The sequence below is a fragment of the Apodemus sylvaticus genome, chromosome 15 (genome assembly GCF_947179515.1).
Source record: "Apodemus sylvaticus chromosome 15, mApoSyl1.1, whole genome shotgun sequence".
In the NCBI taxonomy this organism is placed as follows: domain Eukaryota; kingdom Metazoa; phylum Chordata; class Mammalia; order Rodentia; family Muridae; genus Apodemus; species Apodemus sylvaticus.
This window is the reverse complement of record NC_067486.1, coordinates 588,552-604,388: the sequence shown is the minus strand read 5'-3', so window position 1 is coordinate 604,388 and position 15,837 is coordinate 588,552. Positions and strand designations below refer to the sequence as shown.

The window sequence follows — 15,837 nt, the reverse complement described above, 5'->3', positions numbered from 1 at the left end:
CAGCCACCGGCAGCCCTGCAGCAGCTTCATTTTCAGCTCCATCGGGGCCAAAGTGCAAGCAGGGATCCTTTGACAAGACCATGCATGCAGTTGTTGAAACACACTAGGGTAAATAGAAGTCACCCTTGCTGATGCTGTGTATTCTATCACTCTGTATTAATTGGACAACCCCCCCCCCCACTGTGTGTGCTTTGCCAATGAGCCTTAGTTCTCACTCAGACTCCAGCAGGACATGTTGTTTTGCTTTCCTCCTTCAGGCGAACTTTGTGCCTCTAGCCAGGTGTGTGGGAGGTGGGCAGAAATTCCCCTTTATCCTGTGCAGTAAACAGGCTTTCTCAGACTTGCCTTCATCTGAGTCAATATGAACTCCTGGGCTTTCCACTTCTGCTGTGACCGGTCATCCTTCCTTCCTGTTAATCCCACAATAGGACATAGATACCCCCTCAGCTTTGCCACCTCAGATCTATTTATTCCCCCCACCCTTTTAAGTAAATAAAAAGAGAAACAGTAGAGCACACCCAGGTCTAGAAAAAGCAAGGCTTCCCTCTGCGCTCTTTCTCTGCCATTACTGCTTTCTCCTGGGTGAGGACTGGGAGAGGGAACTTGTTTGTGCTTAGAGTCAGCAGAGACATGATTATTATAAAGAATATGTGCTCTCCATATAAATTATCATTTGTCTAGTACTTTTGCTGAGGTTGGCCATTGTGAGGTTTTTTCAACCTCTGAGTCTGATGGAAGCCAGAGAACAGTGTCTTTCCTTCTAGATCTCTGACAAAGGTGCCTTTGTGGAGATATGGGCCCTGCCCTGTGATGTTTGAGTATCGAATTGGCCCTCAGATTTCTTTGTTATAATAAGGCTCCTGGCTGGGCTTGGCAGCCTCTGATATAAACCCCCAGCCTTCCTATGTTCAGGTTTTATACTTCCTGAAGCATTGTGCAGTAATTGGCAATTGGGCTCAGGGTTCTCTGAAAAGATCTCTTTGATTTATAGAAGACGATGGGCCACTATGAGTCATTTGTGTGGCTTGTCACCACCATGAGACCTCTTTGCAGTTGTTGAATGCCACCATGTATAACTATGCAGCAAAAGGGAAAGGGCTGCATATTTTTCAATGCATTTTCCTTTTGGACAATAAAATGGCTTCCAGCCAACTGGATAGGTGAAAAGTCCAATATGTACCCCACTTCGCCCTCTGTCATGCAGAAGCCTATGCATGCTTGTCTATTAATGTTGTCTTTCGTCTGCACTTCATCTGGGTTTAAACCCACAGAGGTAATGAAGCAATGAACCAATTCATTTTCTGCATGACTATGAGATTAGGGAACTAAAGAGCCACCTGGTGGTATCTTTAAGGAGGCTAGGGGACACACAGATGCCTTTCCATGAAGTAGAAACAGGTCTTTCTCTTGGTTGCTCAGGTAATTTTTCAAGACTGTGGTTGACCTGTCCATCAAGGGCTGGCTTCTTTGGAGCCTGACAGCTTGAACCACCAGGTCAGGCCCAAGGCTCCATTCATTCAGCTCTGGTGACTTCTGAAATCATTGACAAGTCACAAGGTTCAAATCACTAAACCCACTGGTAAATGCCAAACCTTGTAATAAGCACAGAAGTCTTGTGAAGAGTCCTTTGGGGGCCTCAGTATTCCCTGGGCTGGAAAGTAGCTTAGGAGAACCAGAGCTGACCCAAGGACTCACCTTCGAAGCCAGCAACTCCTCCTGTTCTATGTCCTCTGGAAACAATGATAGCTTTCTCTTGAAATAAGATGGCCCAAAAGTTTTGTTCTTGGCTTCAGTTGATCTCTCTTTTTCATTCTACTTTTCCTGAACTCTCTGATCAGAGGTAGAATGTCTTCCAAATCTCTTTCAAAGTGTTTTTATTGCTGTGAGCAGACTCATTTCTGACCACCCACATCCCTGACTGTTTGCCATGTCTGAGCATCTGGAATGGAGGCCTTGGAAGTGAGAAACCCATCCAGGGCTTTCTCCTGACATGATTGATATGAAAAGCAAGTGAGTGCGGAAACTCAATGTCAGAAAAATAAGGTGTTAGCAAATGAAGATATGGTGATCACTTTAAGGTGCCAATAGCCTGCAGGGCTGCTCATGACCCTGCACAGGCTCCCCTTCACTGTTTCAGATTCAGTAAAGGAACCCCCAAAGAGGGTGAGCTTGCAGTTACAATTTTCCCACATTCTCTCAGAAAATGTTTTTCTACAGGGGTGGCCACTGATCTTGTGGAGCTATTTAAGTTAATTAATGCTAAATGAAGTGAAATAAAAGTTCTGGCACCATCACATTCCAGTAGCTGCATGTGACTTCCATACTGGATGACATATACATAACATAAATCAGCTTGTCCTCAGAGCAGGTTCTGCTGGTCCAGGTCACAACACTGGTCCATTTAGAAGTCTGTTGCCCAGAGACATGAGACAACACCTTTCCACACCAAGAATGTTTGGCTCCCTTTTAGTAATCAGTCAGATTTTAAGTTAAAGGTTCTCAGTGGTATCATCCTGTTTTCTTGAACAACCTTGAGTTTTCTGATGGTAGCCCGTAGATTGGAGAAAGCTAGGAAGCCCATCATTAATTATACTAATTATAGCTGTTTTGTTGCAAACTGATTGGGAGCCAGGATTTTATTCTAAATCTGTCACATATTAACCTTTCTAGTTCGCATAGGTAGTCTCCAGAGGTAGGTCCTGGCTTATCTCAGAATAATGGGGAACTGAAGCACAGAATGTGATAGTTTGGTCCTGAATGATATAGCTAGTAAGGGAACATGTATGTGAACCCTGGTACTGTAATTCCTACTGCCTTTCTGTGGCTTCAACTATCCAGGAACATCCCTGTAAGACAGCTGCAGTAGCAGGAAACCGAGAGACATGTTGCATGGATATGAGGCCACTAGGGTTCTTATTCTAGGGAACATGCTGAAGTCTAGGTGGGATGAAAATAAAACACCTCTCAAAGCCCAATTTGAGGAAACTGATGGGGAAGATAGCTGATCTGCTAGTTAATTTATGGGGTCCACGGATGCAGACAGTGAGCCAAGTCTGACTGGCTGCTGGGTATGTATACATATATGCATACACATACATATACATATACATCATATACAAAGTTTTATGCTTCTGTATAGTGTGTGGCTGTTCCCTTGATACAGCACTACATCTGTGTGCCTACAACAGAGATTATAAGGAAAGCAAAGGCTAAAACATTCCTTCATAGAAAAGGAGTGCTGACTCCTGTGCCAAGTCCTCTACGAGCATTTCTGAACTTAACCTGTTTATAAAAGGAATTAAGATGTCAGCGTTTGTTTCCCTTACTGGCTTTTACCATACATGTGCTTGTTTGTTCCTCCCTGTGTGCCTGGAATATCCGAGCTTACAGCAACACTCAACTTGCTCTTTGATCCGTCCTCAAAATCTCAAACCCCAAAGGCCTTACAGTGAACACCACAGGGATAATTACCGGGGTTTGACCCAGGGCTCGGCCTGCCTGTCTACTCCCATTTTTCTTTACATGTCTGCCTACCCTCAAGAGATTTATATGAGTTTTCTTGTTACCATGGCAAATGCCTGAGAGTAGCAGGTGTAAGAAGACTTCAAGAGCAGCTGGCCATACTGGGTACACAATGTTCTTGCAAGCTGCAGTCTCCCCAGGAATGTATCTGTCTATTCTTCCTTTGGTCAGTCTGTCATGGTAATGGGGCCATACTGCCACTGATTTACACCAAGCTGGATGGTTTCCTTCAGGCAGGAAAGCCATCAGCAAAAGGCTCCCATCAATAGCCAAGTTAACAATGGTGAGCAAAATGAAAATAATCTAGAAGTTGGAGAAGCAGAGTGCCTGTGGACAGTGGGCTTGAAGAAGCAATAGGAGAAGATGTGGGTGAAGAAGGCAGTGCAGGTCAAAGGCCGGCTTAGGGGCTTCAGCTTTGTCTTTTATCACCACCATTTTTACTTCACTAATACCAGAGGTGCTTCCCGAGTTGCTGAGCAGACCTGGGAAACTGTGCCAGCTGCAAAAAAGGCTCTGACTTTAGGAGAGTATTTAAATAGCCATGCAATTTCAAAAGAAAAATGGATAGCTTTCTTTTCATGATTATGTACAGATGTCTTTTCTTTACGTTTCTCACACATATGAATATTTTAAGCCCAAATGGACTACTAAGCCAAGCATGTGACTTTTTTTTTTTAAGATTCTAACAGAACATAGAATAGCAACACTGATCTTCCAGTTTTATTCATTGCAGCTATGCACCAAGCAATACCACTGTGTTGGGTTTTGTTTTAAGAGTTCCTACACCTTTAAATGTTCATAGCTACATGTCCAGTCCTTTAGTCTGTACTTAAATAAGTACATCTATTTTATGTGAATTACCTTGAGATAAACAGAAATAACCTCAGAGATTTTAATAAAGTTTATTTACCTAAAATGTGCCAGTAGCATCTTGCCTACCTATAAAGCAATAAACTTATCAAAAATCTTATTTTTGACATTTAACTATATGGTGGAAACTTTCTATTTTAAGGGCACATACCCCATCCAGTTGGATTTGTACCTTAAATGAAAATAAAGTGGTGGGGGTAGCTCTTCACTGGAATTAAATGACAGAAAATGTTTGATATGGTAGTACTTTTATAAAATGTGTTAGAGATCACTCCCTGTGAGTTTTTTTTAAGATAAAAAGTCAATTATGATTTTTTTTTAAAAAAGGAAAGTTTATTTTGTCTTGCAGTGTGGGGCTATAGTATGTTTCAGTGTCTTTTCTTTTGCTGTGACCATACTTGTAGACAAAAGGCACTTAAGGGAGAACAGATTTGCTTTAGCTCATAGTTATAGTGGAGAAGTCTAGGTGGCAGGAGGTTAATCAGCTGATCATACCCTATGCTGAATCAAAAAGAGAACAAAATATGATTGCTTCCTTCTGTTTAGTTTACCTTCTTAACTCATGTGATCCAAGATATCCTACCATCACCCCATTTAAGAAGGAGTCCCATGCACATGGGCAGGTCTTCACACCTCAGTTAACTGAATCAAGATAATCTACCTCAGGCAAACAGAGAGGCCCATCTATCCTTGTGTGACAGTTCACATTGACCATCACACACCATGGCAGAGAAACCATGGCAGCTGGAACACAGAACTGGTCACATTGCAATTGTGGGCAGGTAGCAGAGAGAAAAGAATGTGGTGCTCATGTCTTCCCCCTTACTCCTTTTTATTCTCTGGGACCCCAGCCCATGTGATAGTGACAACCACATTTGGAGTAAGTTTATCAGCCTCAGTTAAACCCCTTTAGAAAAGCCCTCACAGATGGAGGCACGTCTCCTAGCTGATTCCAAACCTGGTCTGATCAACACTGAAGATTTACTGCCTTACGCACATGGTGTTCATTTCATGTCTCTTTTATTACATTCTTTTCTATTTATAAAAGGAATTTTCGCAGAAAATAGAGACATATCTTGAGTTTCTGTTGCAGAATTAATATTAAAACTCAGTAGACTAAGACAGTGGGTAAACAGAGTCTTGGGAAATACTTGGTGATTTGATACTCCTTTAGGAATTGGGTTATTTTTCTTTAGGGAACCTACTTTAAGTGGTAACTGTCTTCCTTGGGTCCCTTCCCATATTCCACAGAAATTTCCGACTAGAAATTTCTCTACAGTGTGAGAATAACCTTGCGTGGTTAGAGACTCCAGAGCCTGACAAAGGGTGTCTTTCCCAGACAGTCTTTCAGTCCATTATTGTCTCTACTGAGGTCTCCATCACGTGACCACCTATCAGAGATCTTCTCCACCATCAAGTTGCTTGCTCACCCTCACTCTGACTTATTCCTCAGTTGCTATGATTCATTCAGTGTAGCCTGATATTTTATATCCTCACATGCATACTGTCTCTCCTCACAGAGTAATCTGGAGAAGGAAGACTCCCATCTATCTTTCCATTGCCCGTTTGTGCTTCTGTAACCCTGTCCCAGTGTCTCTTACCCTCAGCATTACACACATACAAGGTTCTAGGTCACACCACAGCTCTCTTCCTCACCAGCTTTGTCAACTGTGCTTTGATAGTGAGATCACCTTTGAGATATCAGGGAAGGACTATGAGATTAGGGGATACAATAAGAAAGGCCTGGACTTGGGCTTTGTCACTTCAGCTGGGTTGTATGAATCTCAATCCCACACTAAGACAAGCTCATGGGACCTCCTGCTGTAATTACACAGTCCCTTTGTGTACAGAGCTCAAGACTAGTAACCCTGTAAAGCCAGATGGTCCAGTGTATGCCCAAATGTGATGTCCAGAAAATGACATAGCTAGCTGAAGCACATGACTCAGGGTCACACCTATGTTAGTTTGACTTAAGCATGGGAGAAGAATTCGACTACATGCCAACATCATGACATCCCTTTCAGGTGGCATGGCAACCATTCCCAAATTGCCCATGCTTATATCTGTGGAGAATGGTACCTTGTTCAACATGGACAACACTTTCTACTGAGTATCACTACCTATAGATTGTATAAGACTGTAAACTATGGTGACCATCTGTGTCACAGTTGTGGTTCTAACAGCATAGACTTGTAGACTGAATGTCACTAACTTTTTTTCTACAGCTCCAGCACATACCACCCCAAGGGCTTTGATGTCACTGTGAAGTACACACAGGGAAGCTGGACTGGCTTTGTTGGTGAAGACCTTGTCACCATCCCAAAAGGCTTCAACACCTCTTTCTTGGTCAATATTGCCACTATTTTTGAGTCTGAGAATTTCTTTTTGCCTGGGATTAAATGGAATGGAATCCTTGGACTTGCTTATGCTGCCTTGGCCAAGGTAAGGCAGGTCTTTCTGTTCAAGTTAATCAGATGAAGTAATGAGGTTGTGAAAAACAGTCATTAAAGGGACCAACACAGGGGTCCTGGGTTGTCCTGTGTGGTAACTGCTAAAAATCACATAGCTCATAGAGGCAATTCATAGTATTCACATAATGAAGTTTCCAGGCATGTTTGCAGCTTAGGGTAATCTTCTTTAAGATAAAATGTTAGCTCTCTCTCTCTCTCTCTCTCTCTCTCTCTCTCTCTCTCTCTCTCTGTGTGTGTGTGTGTGTGTGTGTGTGTGTGTGTGTGTTGAGGTGGTGAGGAGTATCACACAATGCAGTTCCAAACAGAGGTTAGCGTCAGGTGATTTCCTCAGTCACTCTTTATCTTATTTTCTGAGATTGTCTCTTAGTGAACTAGCAACTTGCCAGTTCAATTAGACTGACTAGCCATCAAACCCAAGGAACCTCCTATCCCCACCTCCCCATTTCTGAGATTATAGGCATATATTGCTATGTCTAGATTTCTTACATGAATTCTTGGGAATCAGCCTCAAATCCTCACACTCATATATCAAGCCCTTTATCAACTGAGCCATAGATCCAGCTCAGTTTTTGGTGTTTTGTTTTTGTTTTTGCTTATTTAAGTTGTTTTTTAGCAGAATTATGAGTCTTGTCAATTGTAGGATTTGCTTACAAGCATTGATGAGGGTGTCATTAAAGGGAAACATATATGTAATTAAGCTCTTAGAATCATATGAAGATGATGCCTATGGATGATACTAAGCCGCCAACTGAGAGCACCATACTGATGTCCTGTCACTCCAGGGGACTTCTGGGGGAATACCAGCAACTGGTTTGTGATCAAATGCCCTGAGGATAGCCAGCCCCTGCAGAAATAGCCAGGGAGAAATGTTGGAATATTGTGCTCATAAAATTAAAGCTTTCCCAAGATGAGGCAAGACAGGATTGGGTCATCTCCAGTACTTGTACTTGTGTCAATACAAAGAAATAATGGGGTGCCAAAAGAGGGTAGGCAGGGAGTGTCTATCCAGAGTGGTTGCCAGAGGCAGGTGGATGAACAGAAGCCTAGGCTTTGAGAGACAGGCAGGTATGTATGTGTACACTTGAGAAAAGAAGAAGGAGTCACCTGCCCTGGTCCTGCCACTAGGCACCACTCCTTGGTTCAGCCCCACACTTTGAGCCCTAGCTCAGTGAAGAGAAGAACAGTGGACCTGTCTGGCCCAGGACAATCCAGAGAAGGTTGTTCACACACACTGTGAACATGTGCTCTGCTCCAGTCTGTTAACAGTGGGGTGAGTGGGCGAACCCTTGGCTTCTACTAAAGAAAGAACAAGGGTAACCAAGTGCTTGTCAGATTTCAGGCAGGGGACATCACAAGATAGTCATGCACTCACCTCATGTTCATGTGAGGCAGACCCTATGAGGCCCTTGTGTCCCATTTACACATGTGGTTGCTTCAATGAAAGGCTTAACATCAGTTGAAACATCAGTGAGAGCCCCAGGCCACTCTCACCCTACTGTAGAACCAGGGCTAGTTCAAGAGCCCCATTGTATTTGGCACTGTGGCCAGACTTCATAGATATAAAGACTGGCATAGATCCTGGGTTCCTAAGTCCCTTCTGCTAACAGTGTGATTTTGGGCAAATCATATCTTTGAGTGGTTGGAAATGAAGGGTGAGATGCTTTTAATGCTAATTATTTTGAAGAATAATCCCAAATTAAATTCACTTAATAAAATGTAAAGGCTTCATAGAACAGAGCTTTGGGATTTCTTGGGAGGCATCTAGACTCTTCACATGACGTTTTAATTATTTTATCCATGAAATTTCAACAGTACTTCTGATGACGAGATTATCATCATCAGAATAGATAGCTTCTGAACTGCATCAGTGCGAACCAGTTGAGTGGCCTAGGTTATGTGACATCTCTGAAATGGTGTGCGTGGCCAGGACTGGATAATAGTCCTATTGTGCGTGCTCCTGGTGAGTCCCAGGTAGCTCTCCAAAGCCTATGCATCACAGCCACCTGGGACATCTTAAGCTACAGATGCCAGGCCCCTCTGCATACCTCCTTGGATCTGGGTTCTCTGGGGTTTGTTCTGAGAAACTCTAGATATTTTAGTCCTTGATTGATTCTAAGGTTCAGGACTAAAGGGAAAATGGCTCATAGATTAAAACCATGTCTGAACTACACATGTGTCAGGTTCTTCAGACCAAAAGACCTTGAGCCTCTTAAACCCCAGAACTGACAGTCAACTGTGTTCATATTTGCCAGAGTGGGGAACAAAGAACTAGTCAGGACCAGTTCCAGGATTGTTCAGACATGAAACAAGCATGCATCCTCTGCTGCCTACAGGAAAGATGACCAAGATGAGTTCCCACCAGACCCCACCCACTCAACAGTGAACTCTGTCTTTCAGTCCACCAAGACATACAGCCTCTCAGCAGAGATCACATGGGGAGATGATACTAAATCCATGATAGCATTAAAGGAGCAGAGATGGAAGGAGAGGTGGCCAGAGAGAAATAGACTGATCAAGTAAGGAGGGCCCTATCTCATTCATAATGGAGCTTCAAATTCTCGTGGCTAGTGAGCAACCATTCATTCAGAGCAGCAATGGGCGGGGTTTCATCCCCCAAAGCAGAGCATTTCATTGGCCTGAAGAAACTGACAACCCAAGCAGGACATGGTAGTACACACCTGTAACCCCAGATATTCTCAAGGTTAAAGAAGAGGATTGCCAGGGAAGCCTAGAAAACATAATGAAACTCTGTCTCTGATGATAGAAAAAAAATCTGGCAACTTAGAAAAGTAGTTAGCCTTGGCGTCTTCCAGCTGTGAAAGCCCAAGTATAAAACCAAGACTGTAACTAGCTTCCTTCGTGGCACCTGCAGCACCAGTCTATCCTAGTCCAAAGTTGTTTACAGAGCATCCCTTGACCTTGGAACTCTTGTAAGAGATGTCCTCCAAACATGTAGCTCTGTGCAGAAAGGTGCTGGGCAAAGAAGGTCTGCAATCCTTCAGTAAGGAATGTCCTGGCTGTTGCAGCTCATTCATGATTGCCAGCGTACCAGGGGCTCGGATATGAATGTATTGTCCTTGAAGGTCAAAGGTTATTTTATGTTGGGTGGCTGTGGTGGAAAGAGGTAGGCAGGAGTTCTAGAGTAATTCTTTTCTCTTACACCAAGTATCTGAGCCCAGATCAATATCCTACTACCACAGGTTCACGTACCTCCTCTCCTGAAATAGTGATAAACAGCTTGAAGCATCCTAATAGCTCCCTAGACATCATACTTTTGTGGTAAAACCTCAAATGTCAGACAGGAGGAAGCAAGATGGAACCTGAGTGATCACAGCTGTTTCAAGCATGTGTGTTAATTAGCCATGAAGAGTCTTTAAGTACCAGAATCTTTAAGAGAATCCCAAAGGAGAGGGATGCTTTCTACCAGGGTCACTCTTGTCTTCACAGTGGTCACAGCAGTAACCATCTTTCCCATCTTTCTGTAGCCATCAAGCTCTCTGGAGACCTTTTTTGATTCCCTGGTGGCCCAAGCAAAGATTCCGAACATTTTCTCCATGCAGATGTGCGGGGCTGGATTGCCAGTAGCTGGATCTGGTACCAACGGAGGTAGTCTTGTGGGTATCTTTCAGTCTTAAAGGGATGAAAAATCACAAATGATTGGGGTTTTCATTTTATTAAAATCAAACCAGAACTGTCAGAGACCAGTCTAACATAGGTCCTGTTCAGATCCCACATAGAAAATATTTAACTGCTACTAAAATATTAGGCACCATAACAGAATTTAAGGATAATTCAACAAACTTGTCTTAAACCTTTAAAAAGATGGATAATGGTCCTACCATCTAGAAATATGATTCTCATTGTTTCTCCAAATCCCACTCCAGTTGTCTTATTGCTCTTTGAGAGTATGCAGAGCAGCTGGCTTTCAGTGGGAAGATCTGCCAGCAAGTAAGGGACATTGTGAAGAGACAGCAGATAGCTCTCCTCTAGACAAGGCATATATACCTATGATTTCATATATTTGATCAGAGACAAGACCACCATGTCCCTCCCTTCTTCCCTCCCCCTTCCCTCCCTTTTCTTTGTTCCATCACTACATAGGCACATACTACCCAATAAAAATGTTTAGAATGAAATGGACTTAGGGCAACCTACCTCACAGGAGTAATGTAGGCTGAACTTCCCTGCAGGGGAAGTCAGAGTACAGAAGACATCTCTTTGAGAGGGTGTCTATGTCCTGTTCTCTGTTCAGCAGGATCAGCACTTGTCATTGCCTTTGACTAATAGTCTCCATGCCCCAAGTACGTTTGTCTCCTTCTGAAGAGACAAGGTGGCCTAGCGTAGTGGGGTAACAATATTTTTGCAAAACAATGTCTTGGTTAGGAAATTTTGTGGTCTGTTTCCTTCACCTCTGACTTTTGAGGCAGTAAATCGATGCCAGTCAGCATGGTTTACTATTTTATTACATTTGGTTGAGGGAACTCTCAGCATCATAAACCTGGAGCTATATTCCTGGAATACCAACTGGTAGAACATCTTTGTCAGTCTAAGGCAAAGTATTGTGGGACATGGCCACACACACACATATACACACACACACACACATTTCATAAATGGATAGTTTCAAGCATCAATATTTGCTGTAGAACATCAGAATAAAGTGAAGGTGCTTTTTTGGGTGATGTGTTACCCTAAGTAAATGCTTCCCTATGGAAGCTATTGATATAGTCACATAGATTTCACCTCTCACATCTGTAACTGTTTTTCCCCCCAGGTCCTGGGTGGAATTGAACCAAGTTTGTATAAAGGAGATATCTGGTATACCCCAATTAAAGAGGAATGGTACTATCAAATAGAGATCCTGAAATTGGAAATTGGGGGCCAGAGTCTTAACCTGGACTGCAGAGAGGTGAGTGTTCTCCATTCCTGATGGATTCTGTCTGTAGGGTGCTTGCTGGAGAAACTTCAACATTTAACCAGTACCTGAGCATGAGCTCAAAAGGCATGTCATATTACTAACATTAGGTTAACTGAGAAGATGCTTACAGAAAGACATAGATCCTTTATCTGTGATGAGTTCAAATCAGTAAATTAGAGCCCCCCCCACACACACACTACAGCCTCCTCCTGATCTCCTGGAAAAATTAGTATAAGATGGTGAGTATGGGCAACAGTGTTCAACTTCATTTTCCTCTTCCCCAGTCATCTTGGCCAGATGGTTCCTCAACTCTATTTAAAAAGAATCTTTATCAGGATAGAGAATGGAAATTAACTGTCATCAGTTTATCCTCCTTATCTCTGACACACACACACACACACACACACACACACACACACACGACTCTAATTAGAAGACTCCTAAAGATGCTTAAGCTTAACAGTGTCACTAGGCAGGTCTACACACAGCTGTTACACTGTACATATACAATCTCACACTGTGTTTGGCTTCATTTGTATTCTGGCATTAGAATTATGACAACTTGAGGAAGTTGTCCTGTGAGCCAGTTTTTGATGGCTTCTGAAGCTCACCAGGCAGTGACTGTATAACACCCTGTAGTACTTCCTGTCTTGTTGGCTCTCACTTGTCTCCACATGGCCCTGAATTCTCATGATCACAAACACCTCTAATCAATGTTCCCTACCCCAGTGCTATAGGGTTGGATCCAAAGTCCACAAATCTACAGTGTCAGAGGCCCTTAGTTATAAGTGAAGACTCCAAACTTGTATCAAATGAAATGGAGTACAAATCATGTATTATATGTGTATTGTTATTAAATTTCCTTCCAGAAGGCAAATAGGGGGTATTAAGAATTATCTTTCTCTTTCTGTTGATAATATAATAGAAAAGTAGATTTTGAACAGTTTGTTGAAGTTATTTTTTAAAGGTGTATTTTAATTTCTAAAGTCCAGTGGCCCCATCCCTCTGCCCAGCATGAAGGGAGAGCAACTTGGGCAGCTCCAGAAAGGTAAAAAGCTCTTCCTAGGAGCTATGGGTTATGGTCCTGTCCTTTTCTTGTGCCTCAGTTTCCTTATCTATGGAGTGAAAATGCTGAGCTCTGGAGTATAAAATGGATAAGTCACCACTGAGCTACTAGGGTTGTGTGATAAAAATGGGGTCACAGAATATTGGTAGGGTACCCAGCACTGCTCAGTGTCTTCTCCCTTCCCTGTTTCAGTATAACGCAGACAAGGCCATTGTGGACAGTGGTACCACACTCCTGCGCCTACCCCAGAAGGTGTTTGATGCAGTGGTGGAAGCTGTGGCACGCACATCTCTGGTGAGTTCCAATATGCTTGGGGATTTTCTAGAGCATAGCTGCATGTTGTAAGTCTCTGAACTATATTACTCAGTGTTCTAAAGATTTTAAAGAGCAGGTTGTTTTGTAAACTGTTGCTTTTGAAACTCACTTATCAAGTTACCTTTTGATGTAAATCTATCTGCTATACCTTCATGTCAACTTCAGAGAGTTTGGTTCTGAGCATGCACTACTTCCAGTGTTTTAACTAATAGTTGAAGTGGCACAAGAATGTTTTTTATCTAAGGTAAAAAAAATCAACTTCAGTATGATTATATCATATACTGCTTAATGGTAGTAATATGGTCTGAGGACAGCATTGCCAAGTGATGCTGTTGTTGGGAGAGCATCATAAGATGCACTTAGACAAAACTGGGTAATGTGGGCCTAATCATCAGATGCAAAGGTGGACAAGATGGCTCACTGGGTAAAGGTGCTTGCCATTCAAGTCTGACATCCTGAGTTGGATCCCTAGAACCCACATACAGGTAGAAAAGGGAACCAACTCCACAGATGTCCTCCATATGAGTGGTATACCACATGTGTGGTCGCTCTATATATGTTTACACATTCATAATACTAATGTACATCCACAATACTAATAATAATTAATAGAGTCTTAAAAATAAGCAAACAGAAAACACATAATATGTGGGCATATTTTATGGCTTTGTAGTAAACTTTATAAGTATAAGTACACAAAATAATCCTGAAGAGTGTGGTACATCAATGAATAAGCCAGTTGCATAGTGTCTGCTGTCACTCTGCTTTTATTCAGCTGTCAGAACAGCAGGCATGCTCCACCAGCACCACCACAGACCTGTAAGCGAAGCGCTGGGCCATAATGTCTCGAGACAGTAGGAATGGCCCCCTCCATTACAATCTTGGGACCCCCACTGTTTCCTCCATGCTGTCAATGGTAGAAAAACTTATCTAGCACATAACCGTGTGCTAAAGTAACAGCACAATTGCATTTGTATCCTTTAAAACAAAACAAGCCCCAAATCTATTTCCTTATTGCTCTTCATTTAACCTGGAATGGAATCTAAACATCTTATAGAAAACAAACCAGTTGGCCAAAGTAACATTTGTTTGCTGGCCGTGTCCTGAAATATGAATATATCTGGTTGGGGGAAGTGTATTAGTTACGGTTTCCTAAAGAAGCAGAACAGGTAGAATGAATATATATGATTTATTGGATGGACTCACAATAAACAAACATTGGCTGACAGCTGACAGTCAAGACTAGCCATGAGAAACAGCATAGCCTTTGAGAATTGCCTACTGTTTCTCACAGCATCATCCCAATATTCCAGGGAGTGTAGACCAGTAGTATAAACCAAAAGCATCTGCCCAGCACAGAGAAGATGGCACAGTGGATAAAGCACCTATTCAAGCATGAGAACTAGAATTTAGAGCTCCAGAAGCCATGTCAAAGCAGGCATGGGCATGGTGGTTTCTAGAAATTCTGTACTAGGATGACAGAGATAGGTTCCTCTGAGCAGGCTGGCTAGCTAGACAAACAGGAATTGGTGTTTCAGGTTCAGCAAAAGGCCTTCCTCAATAGACTGAAGTGTTCAGGCCTCCACAGGTCTTAGTTAGGGTTTCTGTTACTGTGATAAAACAGCATGACCCGGTTCCTTTGGCACACGGGAGCTGGGCAGCTCTACAGCTATCTGGGCATGTATCCTGCAGGGAAGCGTCTGACCTGCAGGGATTCCTGCCGTTAGACGGAGCTCTGGTCCGAGGTCACCACCATCTTGGATCCTGTGACAAAGCGGCCAGCTCAGTCGGGTACGCAGAGGACACCAGAGTGAAGGATTGCTCAGGACACAGCCTGCCTGGGTTCCTTCCACATGAGGGAGCAGGGCAGCTCTACAGCTGCCTGGGCACGTAACCTGTGGGGGAACATCTGACCTGCAGGGAGTCCCACGGTAAAAGGGAGCTGGGTGGTCTGAGGTCCCCACCATCTTGGCTCCTGTGGCCAAGCAGCCAGTTCAGCCAGAGACCTGTGCCACATCTGACACAGAGAAGATCCCACATCCTGATACTCTCTAGAGAACCGGGAGGAGCAGGTTAATCGCCACTGACCCTTTGCATCAGATGTGGTAGACCTGTGCCATATCTGACAAGATCTGACATGGCAAATATCCTACTTCCTGATACTCTCTCAAGAACGGACAGGAGCAGGTTATTCGGTAGAAGCAGGGCATCCGAGAACCAGTATCAGCAGAGCATTTGAAATCCAGCAGCAAGTGCTGTCCTGGGCCATTTGCCCTACAGAGTGATCAGTGCTTGGAGGGGGACCTCACAGCATCCACCATCTTCACTAGCGGGCGGACCAGACAGACAAAACCAGGTACACAGAGTATAGCATTGCTTGGGACAAGGCACACTAGGGCTCCAACGGCACCCAAGAGTAGGGCAGCACATTAGCAATCTGTGCCAGGGGAAACCCAGTCATCCAGGGGTGTGGAAATAGCCTTACAGGCCCACAGGAGGTCCAAGCACCAGCCAGTAACAGCAGGACCAACTAATGCCAGAAATAACCAGAAGGCAAATGCAGGAACATTACTAACAGAAATCAAGGCAATATGGCAGCATCTGAACCCAATTCTCCAACAACAGCAAGTCCTAGATACCCCAACACACCAGAAAAACAAGATTTGAATTTAAAA

The 15,837-nt window shown here is 43.3% G+C and overlaps 1 protein-coding gene across 1 annotated transcript in view; it reads left to right on the top strand.

Moving 5' to 3' along the window:
* The window catches only part of Bace2 (beta-secretase 2), a 98,612-nt gene that overhangs the window by 51,448 nt on the left and 31,327 nt on the right, over positions 1-15,837 (top strand). The window contains exons 3-6 of the mRNA XM_052159013.1: positions 6,618-6,834; positions 10,349-10,477; positions 11,638-11,772; positions 13,040-13,141. Coding sequence (XP_052014973.1) covers positions 6,618-6,834; positions 10,349-10,477; positions 11,638-11,772; positions 13,040-13,141 — 583 coding nt within the window. The remainder of the gene's footprint in view (positions 1-6,617; positions 6,835-10,348; positions 10,478-11,637; positions 11,773-13,039; positions 13,142-15,837) is intronic.